Source organism: Ochotona princeps, chromosome X (assembly GCF_030435755.1).
Source record: "Ochotona princeps isolate mOchPri1 chromosome X, mOchPri1.hap1, whole genome shotgun sequence".
Classification (NCBI taxonomy): Eukaryota; Metazoa; Chordata; class Mammalia; order Lagomorpha; family Ochotonidae; genus Ochotona; species Ochotona princeps.
The window spans coordinates 81,249,028-81,260,445 of NC_080865.1; the positions used below are offsets into that span (position 1 = coordinate 81,249,028).

At 50.9% G+C, this 11,418-nt stretch overlaps 1 protein-coding gene across 1 annotated transcript; it reads left to right on the top strand.

Annotated features, from left to right (window-relative positions):
- Positions 1-2,986: 2,986 nt before the first annotated feature.
- Positions 2,987-5,335, top strand: SOWAHD (sosondowah ankyrin repeat domain family member D). Its single transcript, XM_004587645.2, has one exon. It carries the CDS (start codon positions 3,668-3,670, stop codon positions 4,634-4,636), a length of 969 nt encoding a protein of 322 aa, XP_004587702.2. The 5' UTR covers positions 2,987-3,667; the 3' UTR covers positions 4,637-5,335.
- The last annotated feature ends 6,083 nt before the right edge of the window (positions 5,336-11,418 follow it).

Below are 11,418 nucleotides of genomic sequence, written 5' to 3' on the forward strand. Positions count from 1 at the left end.
GAAGCTCTTCCATCCACTGGTTCACTCCCCAAGCGGCCGCAATGGCTAGAACTGAGCCAATCCAAAGCTAGCAGCAAGGAGCCTCTTCTGGGTCTCACATGTGGGTGCAGGGTCCCAAGGCTTTGGTCCATCTTCGACGGCTTTCCCAGGCCACAGGCAGGGAGCTGGATGGGAAGTGGAGCTGTCGGGATTAGAACCGGCACCCATATGGAATCCCGGTGCGTGCAAGGCGAGGACTTTAGCCACTAGGCTACCGCGCCGGGGCCCACATTGACTTCTTTTAGCTCTTTTCTTTTCTAATCTTTATTTATTTGGGGCCAACATTGTGGAATAGCAACCTAAGACTCTGCCTGCAATGTCAGCATCTCATATGGGTGCTTATTCAAGACGGAGCTGCTCCACTTCTGATCCAGCTCCCTGCTGATGCACCTGGGAAAGCAGTGGAAGATGAACCAAGTGCTTGGCTCCCTGAACCCAAGTGGGAGACCCTGAAGAAGCTCCTGGCTCCTGGCCAAGTCTGGCTGTTGTAGCCGCTTGGGGAGTGAACAAATAGATAAAACATTCTCTCCTCCTATCTCTGTAACTCTGCCTTTCAAATATATATATATATAAAGACTTTAAAATATTTATTTGAGAGGCAAATTTGCAGAGAGAGAAGGACAGAGACAGAGAGAACTGTCTACTAGATTACTTCCTTAAATGACTGCAACAGACAGGGTTGGGCCAGGTCAAAGCCAGGAGCCTGAAGCTTTGTCTGGGTCTTTACCTGGTTGGCAGAGGCCCAGCACTTGGCTCATCTTCTGCTGCTTTTCCCAGGTGCATCAGCAGGGAGCTGGATCTGGAGTGGAGCAGCCAGGACTCAAATCGGCACTCACATGGCTTTACCCGTAATGCCACAACACCGGCCTGTCTTCTGGCTGTCAAAGTACAGGATGTGTAAATAAACTCGTGAATATAGAAGAGACTCCTAGTGGGAAAAGATATCAGGCATAGACTATTTGCAATGCAAATATCCATTCTACCTGCAATTTGGAGGTAGGGGGGCTTTTCCAAGGGCCTCTGGAGGGGTAGCAGATGCATCATAGTTGTAACTGGGTTGGTACTAGTCCCTGTGCTTTCCACTTCCCTGTGCTTTACCACTTCCTGGTATCAAATTCCAGAGCCCTTCCTACTGAAGGGGATGGGTCTGGGGAATCCTGTGTGTAGCCCATGACCCACAATAGAAAGCACTCGCTAAGCCGGGATGAAACAAGTTGCTAGGTAGGCACCGTGGCTTTGGTCTCAGGTAATGGAGTTAAGCAAGTGCATGTATGTCATAGGTCTGAAGGCTGGTTAGGTGGCCGCCTTTGTAGTCTTTGAACTGGAACCACAGATATTATTAGTGCTGATAGGGGAGGGGGTTGCCTGCTTAATGACAAGGAAAATTAATAATCCAAGCATTCTTCCATCCTGCGTTCTCCAGGCTCGTACTTTGATATAAAAATATACATATATCTGCAGCTGTTTGCATATTGTGGAAGTGTGTGTGTGCCTGTGTGTGGTTTCGTGTTTACAGACTTGGGGTTTTGGAGGGGAGTTTCCAGAGCAACGGAAGTAGCTGCTTGTCAGTCTGGGTTCATTTTGAAAATGAAAGTCTGAAAGCTTGGGGCCTACTCTGGCCTGGGGCTTGGTCTCTGAGGACCCAGCAAAGGCCAGCAGGTGGCTTTGGCTAAGCAGCTCAAGGAAGAAATCACTTAATCACTACCTTCTTTATCTTTAGGAATGGGGCCTAAGCACACATGAGCTGCTCTTCATATCTGGCAGATCCCATGTGTGGCAGGGAGAGGGAGAATGAGCACCAAGGCACGTGGCTGTGTGGCCCCCTGCTCAACACATGGCATCGTGGCTTTCCAGGCTGCCAGAGTTAAACAAGCTAGGATTGTCGGAGTTTGAGCAACATGTCACAGCAGGCGGAAAGAAATGTAGCACAAGGTCTCCTATGGTGGTTACAAAAGGAGTCTGAGCAAGAGAGGCTTGGGATTAAGCCATGGAGGCTGCCTAGGGAAGGGGGGACCGAGGCCACCCTTGAAAGACAGGGAGAATGGCACCAAGATAGAAGCTGTGAGCCAGGTAGCTCCTGCTGGAGGAGCACAGGTTAAAGAAAGGCTCCGCTTGGCTGGAAGTTAGGACTTGGGTGAATGAGCTGCTGTTGATAAGCCTGGCTTGAAGGCCAGTCCGTCTGTGCCAGGGAGGAAAAAAAAGCACTATGGTGGCAAACAGATCAGCTCTGACACTTCCTGCTGAGTGACCTTGGGCAAGTGGTCTAAGCTCTTGGCAAAGTGGAGACAGTCGCGCTGTCTAGCTCTTAGGGCCACAGGGAGTATTGTGAAAGTGCACACATGTAGAGAGCATGTGGCACAGTGTCTAGAACACAGCAACAGTTCAGGTACAGACTTCAAATACATAAGCTGCCCTTGAGGAAAGCTCCAGCAACTCAGGGCAGGTGCCGAGTATTTGACAGCTAAGAAGGAAAGGCTCTGTCACCTTCCATCACTGGTGCCATTGCTGGGCCAAGAGGAGTGCAGCGGTTTGGTCTCAGCCCCCACTCTCTCTCTGGCCTGGGCTGCTGTAACAGTCTCCTGACTTCCTACCCACCCACCCCCACCCCCCGGCTCAAAAATCTCCCTCTTACTCCCTGACGGAACTCCTCCAACATGATGAAGAGCAGGAGGCAAGAGAGTTTTGCTCCGGTTTTATAGAAAGCTGCGAGTCCCAACATCAGAGAAGGGGCTGCCCTTCAGAAGAGAGCAGTGTTCCCGCCGCGCAGGTTTCCCGTCCCCTGTAGCTGCCACTTCAAGCCAACCTGGGAAAGTTAATGAGAGCTGGGAGAAGAACGGGTAGTCTCTGGGCAGCAGGGACTACCCCGTCTCTGTTCCCTGGAAGACCTTCTGTCTGGACCTCCGGTGCCCTGGGTTTGTTTCTTCCCTGGAATCCTCCGTGAGCGCAGCCGCTGCGGGGAGGATGAAGGCCACGCAAAGGGCAGGGCAGCCGAGCCGGAGTCACAAGGGGCGGCCAAACAGCCTACGCGTGAAGGCTAGGCACTGGAGTAAGGCGGTTCGGGGACAAAGTGCAGGGAGATTCCTGCTGAGATAAGAGGGAAGGGCATAGAAGGGGGGCGGAGAGTGAGGGCACAAGGCGTTCAAAGATCAAGCTCCCCTCGGGTAAAGCTGAGGTCAGCCCGTCGGGGAGGGGCGCCCTAGAGCCCCTTCCCGTGGGCAGCGAAGGGGATGCTTAAAACCCAGGCTGCCAGGGCAGCCGCCCGCCCAGGTCCGCGCGCCCCGCCCCTGGCGCAGGGGGCGGAGCTGGCCGCTCACCTGGCCGTTCCGGGCGGAGCCGCCCCTGACACCGGTCAGCTGCAGAGGCGGTGGTACCCCGGGAGCTGGAGCGGGGCTGGCCCTGGTAGCTCGGTGGCAGCTCCCAGCCCTCCACGCCCCCCACCGCCCTGCGGCGCCCTCCGTAGCTCTCTCGCTTCCTCCCTCTTCTCCTTCACTCCCTCCCTCGGAACCCAATTGCTCAAGCCGCTTCCTTCTCCAGTGCCAGCGCCAGCGCCAGTTCCCCTCCCGGTGGGGCCCGGGACAGGGCTGCGAACGCTAGACGCTGGAAGAGCTGTGGCGGCTGCTGCGAGACCATGGCCCAACCCCCGGGGTCCCCGGACCCCGCATCCAAGGCTTCTCTCGCACAGAGCCTGCGGGGAACTCCACAGCTGCGCCGCTCGAGAGTGGACACCGGTAGCTTGGGCAGGTACAGGGGCAGCGTCACCGCCGGCCTCCCCCTCCGGGAGTGCCCCTCACAGGGCTCGCTGATGCTCTCCGGAACCGGCTCCGCGCGCCGGCGGGGAGCGTTGCGGGAACTGCTGGGGCTTCAGGGGACGGCTCCCGCCGGGTGGCTGACGGAAGAACGCACGGAGGATCCGGCCGCCGGAGGGCCCGGCAGCTCGAGTGGCCCGGGAGGCAGCGGGCTGTGCCTGGAGCCGCGGGAGCACGCGTGGATCCTGGCGGCCGCCGAGGGTCGCTTTGAGGTGCTGCAAGAGCTGCTGGAAGCTGAGCCGGGACTGCTGCTGCGGTGCGACCCTATCTCAGGCTACACGGTGCTGCACTGGCTGGCCAAGCACGGGCGCCACGAGGAGATCATCCTGGTGCACGACTTCGCCCAGCGCCGGGGTCTGCGGCTCGACGTGAGCGCCGCCGGCAGCGGCGGGCTCACGCCACTCCACCTGGCCGCCCTGCAGGGCCACGACATGGTCATCAAGGTACTGGTGGGAGCCCTAGGCGCTGACCCCACTCGCCGCGACCACAGCGGCCACCGGGCGTGCTACTATCTGCGGCCCGACGCGCCGCAGAACCTGCGGGAGCTGTCGGGGGCTGAGGACTGGGAGACGACCAGCGTCCGGGAGCGCGGCAACGCCAACAATAACAGCAGCAGCACCGCCACTGCGTGGACGCTGAAACGAACCTTGAGCTCAGCGGGCGCCACGGCTGTGGGGACAAGCAGGAAAGCGGCGTCGACACGAGCCAGGGAGAAGAACACCGCGGGCAGCCGGGTGGCGCACATTCACGGGCTTCTCCGCCAGCTGTTTCCCTTCTTCCAGGACCGTTGAAGGGGCAACGGGAACTGGAGAGCTCTGAGAGGAGACGCCAGTGCTGCAGCCAAGACTCCACCCCGGGTTATCCCGGGTTATCCCGGGTCGCACTCAGGGAGAGATCACATAGGGGGACCCACCCCCTCCTCTCAGGTACCTGTCCGGTACGGGAGGACCCGGGCAGTAGGGCACTCCCTAACCGAATGGGAGCCCACGTCCCAGCAGACCGGGAGCCAGTCCCAAAGCTTCAGAACTGAGAAGTCAGGAGAGGAAGGGGGAAAGGTCAGCGCCCTGCAGCCACTTGTGGGCGAGCAGAAGCGCTGGGTTTGTTAGGAAGGAATCTGAAAGAATGGAGACTGGGACCGTGGCTGCAGCGGAAACGCCCCACAGCCTTCCTAAGGCAGTTTTCCTAAAGGGTCTTGAGGTGAAGGTAGAGCCCCCAGGCCACCTGCTCCTGAGACTACCACACCTTAGCCTGCTATACATCCCAGTGTATCAAGGATGATTTCTCTAGTTCATTAAAGTCAAATGCTTTTTCCATTCACATGACAAGGCTGTCCTTTGAGTGCTTTTTTTTTTTTTCTGTTTTAGCCAGAGAGGGAAAAGCTGAAAGGAAGAGGTCATTAACCCATAACCACAAGCTAATGACCCCAGGACAGACTGGGGCCTCATTCTTACAGCAAATGGCCAGAGCCCTGCAGAGCTGGAGCTGGGGCGGGAAGTGGGGGGAGCGGGGATGGCTGAGGGAAGGGTTCTTTCAATCAGTTGATGAAAATGCTTGTTATGTGAAAACCCCACTTGCGTTTTGAGCCGCCAAGATAAACTTATCTGGGAGAATTTTTGAAGTTCCCTAGTCCTTTTTCTGGCTCTGAGTTAGAGATACACAGTTCACCTGTCTCTGGAACTTTAGGTCAGGGGCCTGGAGCAGTATAAGGCAAAAGGCTCATTTACATTTCTCAGGTTTTGCAATGAGCCATGGAATTGATCTTGACTTTGTGCCCTACAGTGAGACACAGCTCTGATCTCCTTCCATCCCCACATCCCCAAGATAGGGCTTTCCTCGATGGCATTTTTTTTTTTTAAGATTTACTTATTTTTATTTGAAAGGCAGAGTTACAGAGAAGAGAGAGAAATGGATCTTCTATCAGCTGGTTCACTTCCCAAATGACTACAACGGCCAGAGCTAGGCCAGTCCAATGCCAGGAGCCTCCTCTAGGTCTCCTGCATGGATGCAAGAAGGACCCAAGGAATTGGACCATGCTCTGCTGCTTTCTCAGACACATTAGCAAGGAGCGGGGTTGGAAATGGAGCAGCCAGGACTAGAACTGGCACCCATATGGGATGCTGGCACTGCAGATAGAGGCTTAACCTGTTATGCCACAGCACCAGCCCCAAAGGGTTTTTTGTTTGTTTGTTTTTATTAACTTTAACAAGTAAGTTGTAGTTTGGAAAATTGCTCCCATTCAGAAGCAGTATGAATTAAACAGAGGAGATTTCACTCAGCATAGAAGGAGAGAAAGCAGTTGGCCGCCAGAGACTCCATGCTGTGTTAGAGAACAGCATATTTTAAAAATAGCACTGAAAGAGGAGACTTTAGGGGGAAACGTTTGTGCAAAATAGAATTAAAAGAGAAGTTTATTTTGGTGCACAAACTTTTGGAATTTGTGCATAAGAGAGACCTTCAAGAAGTTTCTTAAAATTGCATGTTTTGGAAAAAAAAAAAAAACCCTGTGCAACAGATGTCAAAGTTTTTTTTTTTTTTAACACCAAAAAAAACTTACCTCAATTCTTTTTTTTTACCTCTTAATTCTTTTGGGGTGCAAACTTGTTGACATACCCTCATTTCCCTGAAGACAGACTGACTATAGTGCTCCCCAGCCCTCTCATCCCAGTGTTTGAACACCGGAAAGAAACATAGTTGCTGCAGAACAGCCTAGAAACATCGCCCTGAGCCCGTGCATCCAGATTTTCCATCTCTGCCCAGTGGTCTGCTCGCTTCCTTTCTGCTGGAGATTCTCCTTCATTCCCTGAATAATCCAGTCATTTCTTCTCATACATGAAATGACCCAAGGCCTTGCTGGTGTTGCTTTCAGCTGGCGCTTTATCCCTAGGAACTACACCTTAAGTATATTTACACAGGGTAATATAGCATTTCCTTTTTCTTCCACATGAACTTCTTTCCTTTGATGACTGAAGGAAGGAGAGCAAGCAGTTCCTAGATTCTGGCCCTTGGCAGCAGCTTATGGTAGTAACACCCCCCCTCCACCTGCGTTGTAGATAGGGCTAATTGAGGCAGGACTGTGGTTCCTTTGGCAGTCTCCTTTTTGACAGCCGCCAAGGTGGGTTGGGCTTGGTGAAAGCTGTCAGAGGCAGGGCTTCCTGCCACATGGCTGGGTCTGCGGGTGCCCAGAGTTGAAGGGAAGATGGAGCCTTCCTCTTTCTAGGGAAGGTTTGAACATAAGCATCTTAACTATTCACAGATTTAGGGACCTGAGACAAGCATCCACCACCCTGCTCTGTGCAGGATGAAAACCGACTCGCTGGAAAGCAGCTGCCTGTAGTGTTTCCTGTAGTCAGCTATTCTGCCTGCATAGATTTTTCTAATCATGTGACATTGCCCAGCCTAACTCCTCCATGTCAAACTGAGGTTTGGCTACAGGGGACACACACTCCCATGCTGAAAACACTCCACGCCTCACATCAAGCCATTGGCATTTCTGGTATGCTTTTTGAGGCAACACTGGTATGCTTATCCCAGGAGAAAGAGCAAATTCCCTGAGAAACCTTTCCAGTAGAGCAAAGAGGAGCTAAGCAGAGGATGCACAACCGCATTCTAGCCAGGGATGCAGGCAAGCAAAGTGACAGAGGTAGGGCTGTGACTGAAAGCCTGGGGGCTGGGGGAAAGAGTGCAGAGGAAGGACCCAGCACAAGCCCTGGCCCCAGGTGCAGGAAGGTAAATGCCTCTCGGGGGCTGAAGGACTGGCTGGGAGTTGCCCAAAGATGCCGCCAGTACCAGGAACTGCAGTCAGCGGCTGGCAGGAGGCTGGTGAATGGGCAGTGGCTCACAGCAAGGCTGGAGAAATGGACCAGGGTCAGAGCAACTAGGGTCTCCTAGGCCATGCTAAAAGAGAAATGCAGATTTTCACCAAAGGGTAGCTGGGCATCATGGGAGTTTCCAGGCAGAGAAGCTGCATGATAAATCCTTTGCCCTAATGAAGTTTATCTAAAAGCCCTGTGGGTAGAGTTGACACATGAGGGGCTTCCCAGGTTGAAATTGGATTAGGCTCTTCCCTTCTGACCCCCTTCCTCTACTCCAGGCTGAAACAGAGACAATGCTTCCCACCCTAAGCAAAACTCAAAACCACAGGTGTGGGAAAGGGCTCAGCTTAACTTGGGTTCTAGTCCTGACTCCTGCTTAATGACTGAGCAAATTCGTCATCAATACAATGGGAGCCACACAATCTCCTTTGCAGGGTTATCCAGGGGCTTTGAGAGTGCAGGTGTGGAACAGCTAGCATACTGCATGACAGTAAGAAGTAGTAAAGGCCAGCACTTTAAAAGGACCCAAAGGGGTTCAGCACGCTCTCGCGGTGAAGTCATAGTCATATCTCTGGGGTAGTCCAGGAGCCGGACGAAACTGATGGCTTGCATAATCCCAGCTGCTGCTTTTTTGTTGTTGTTTGTAAGATAGAGTTACAAAAAGAGAAAGAGAGGGAGAAACAAAAACTTGTCTTGCACTCACTGGTTCAATTGTCAGATGGCTCCAATGGCCAGCACTGAAGCCAGTGGTTTTATCTGAGTCTCCCACATGGGTGCAGGAGCCCAGATCTTGAGCCATCCTCCACTACTTTTCCCAGGTCATTAGCAGGGAGTTGAATAGAAAGTGGAACAACCAGTGCTAGAACCAGTGCTGACATTACAGGCAACAATGTCTTTAACTGCTACGCCATAACACTGGCTCGCAATGATCCTTGCTTTCAAACATTTCATGTAAACAGGCTAGTGATTTACCATCTGTGCCCGACTATTCATCAAATGACACATTGGCTCTTCTGCTGATTCTTCTCAACCTTTGTGCTTTCCCTTTAAACATAACTATCACTAACTTACTTTGTTTTCCACCACAGAAATAAAAGAAATAAGGGCTAGTGTTGTGGAACAGCAGGTTAAGCCACTGCCTGTGATGCCAGCATCCCATAAGGATAACGGTTGGAGTCCCAGCTGCTCCACTTCCAATCAGCTTCTCTGCTAATAGCCTGGGAATGCAGCGGAAAATGGCCCAAGTGCCTGGGTCCCTGCACTCATGTGGGAAACTGGGATGGAATTGTTGGCTCATAGCTTCGACCAGGCCCATCCCTGGCCACTTGCAAAAGTGAACCATTTGCAAAAGCCATTTGCAAAGTGAACCAGCAGATGAAAGGTCTCTCCCTCTTTCTGTAACTTCTGCCTTTCAAATGAAAATGAGAAAGTGTCTGTGAAATAACAAATACACTGAGCATTGTTTACAGGATAAAATCATAAACTAGAATCAGGGCTAGAGCTGAGCTCCTCTGAAAAGAATGAAAACATGTAAGCCCTTTATCTCCTAGCTTATTTATCTACAGCAGTGGCCCCTCTGCCCCGACCAACATACCATATGTTCCACACCCAGCCTTCCTATCTTCCTGCCCTCTGTTCATTTTCACATTGAAGGTGCCATCATCTGCCTGTCCTCTTTCAGGGTTTAACTCATGCTCTCAACCCCCTCTCCTCCAGCCGTCTGCTACCCTCACTTGTCCTTCTCCTATAGCATCAAGCTCAACCTCATGTAGTTTATTTCCTTCAGTGCAATATATACTAATGAAGTGGCTACTAGGAGTTTCAGCCTGACTGAGAAACAGGCTCAAAACCTCCACCAGCATTCTGGTCCAACCTTACGGCTCTCTTTTTTCTTGTCACACCCAGCCTCTCTAAGGGAAGTGTCTCCTCCTGATTGTTTCTATTTCCTTATCTCTTATTCACACCTCCGTTTTGCGTATTCTGGCTTCCTTTTCCACCATCCCAGAGCAATTGCTACTAGCAAGGGGCCCCATGATAACCTTCCTGACTTACTTCATTCCTGCTGCTGAAAGAAAATGTCTTATACTAGAGACTTTATGAAGAGTATACATTCACTGCTTACAATTTGGGATCTGGAAAGCTCAAGGTGAAGGTGCCAGCCAATTCAGTATCTGTTGCTCATTTATAGTGCCTTTCTATGGGCCTGACATGATAGCTCCATAGCTAAACTCTGACCTTGCGCATTCCAGAATCCCATACGGGTGCCAGTTCGTTTCCCAGCTACTCCACTTCCCTTCCAGCTCCCTGCCTGTGGCCTGGGAAACCAGTCGAGGACGGCCCAAAGCCTTGGGACCCTGCACTCGTGTGGGAGACCTGGACAAAACTCCTGGATCCTGGCTTCAGATCAGCGCTGCACCAGCTATTGCAGTCACTTGGGGAGTGAACCATCAGAAGGAAGATCTTCCTCTCTGTCTCTCCTCCCCTCTGTATATCCGCCTTTCCAATAAAAATAAATCTTAAAAAAAAAAAAAGATACCACTTCACACCCACCAGGATGGCAATAAATTGAAAAGTCAGGGGACAACATTGTGACATACTGTGATACCAGCATCCCATATGGGCACTGCTTCAAGTCCTAGCTGTTCCACTTCCAATCCAGCTCCCTGCTAATGGCTTGGGAAAATCAAAGGAAGACAGTCTAAATGTTTTGGCACCTGCCACCCACACTCAGACTCAGATGAAGCTCCTGGCTTCAACCTGTCCCAGTCCTGGCTATTGTGGCCATCTAGGGAGGAACTAGTAGATGAAAGATTCTCTCTCTCTTTCCCTCTTTATCTCTCTCTCTCTGTAACTCTGTCTTTCAAATCAATCAATTCATTTTTTGTTACATAATTATAAGTGTTGGTAAGGATGTGGAGAATTTAGAGTCTTCATTCATTGATAGCTACTGTGAAAAACAATCTAACCATTTCTCAAAGAGGTAAACAGACAGTAACCATATGACTCAGCAATTGTACTTTTATCCAAGAGACATGAAAATATATATATCCACCCAAAAATTTGCACATGAATGATCCTAACATCATTAGCAACAATAACCAAAATGTAGAAACAACTTAAGTGTTCAGTAATAGAAACATACAGCTACAAAAAGGCTGTATATTCATCCAATGGCATATTATGCAGCCTTAAAAAGGAACAAAGCACTGATCCATGCTGCAATGTGGATGGACCTGGAACATATTATACCAAGTGAAAGAAATCAGCCACAGAATGTACATATCATAGCATTCAGCTTATATGAAATGCCCAGAGTAGACGGAACTGTCAGGCAGAAGGGAGATCAATGGTTTCCTAAGGCTTGGAGGAAATGGGGTATTAGAGAGATGACAGCTGAAGGAAGGCAGATTTTGAAGATTTTTAACTGAGAAACATGTTTTAAAAGTGATTGTGCTAATGGTTATGCATATCTGTAAACAGTAAAAAAACAACCGATTTGCACTTTCAGTGAATTATGTCTTAAGAAGTGAATTATGCCTTTAAAAGAAGAAAGGCAGACAGGCAAATGCCTCTAATACTCCAAACCAGTGGGAACACATGTAGTCAGTGAATAATGAAAGAAAAACATCAACTGATTTATCATTAAACCTCTGCTACCCACATAGAAATATTCTCATATTCACCCTGTAGGCTCATATCGGTCACTCTGGTTTGCATTTGACACTTGTCTCAGCGTCAAGGACAGAAAGAAACCTTGATGG

What these genes read in the sequence shown, in the direction of transcription:
- SOWAHD (XM_004587645.2), top strand. Translation starts at nt 3,668, where the DNA reads ATGGCCCAACCCCCGGGGTCCCCGGACCCCGCATCCAAGGCTTCTCTC.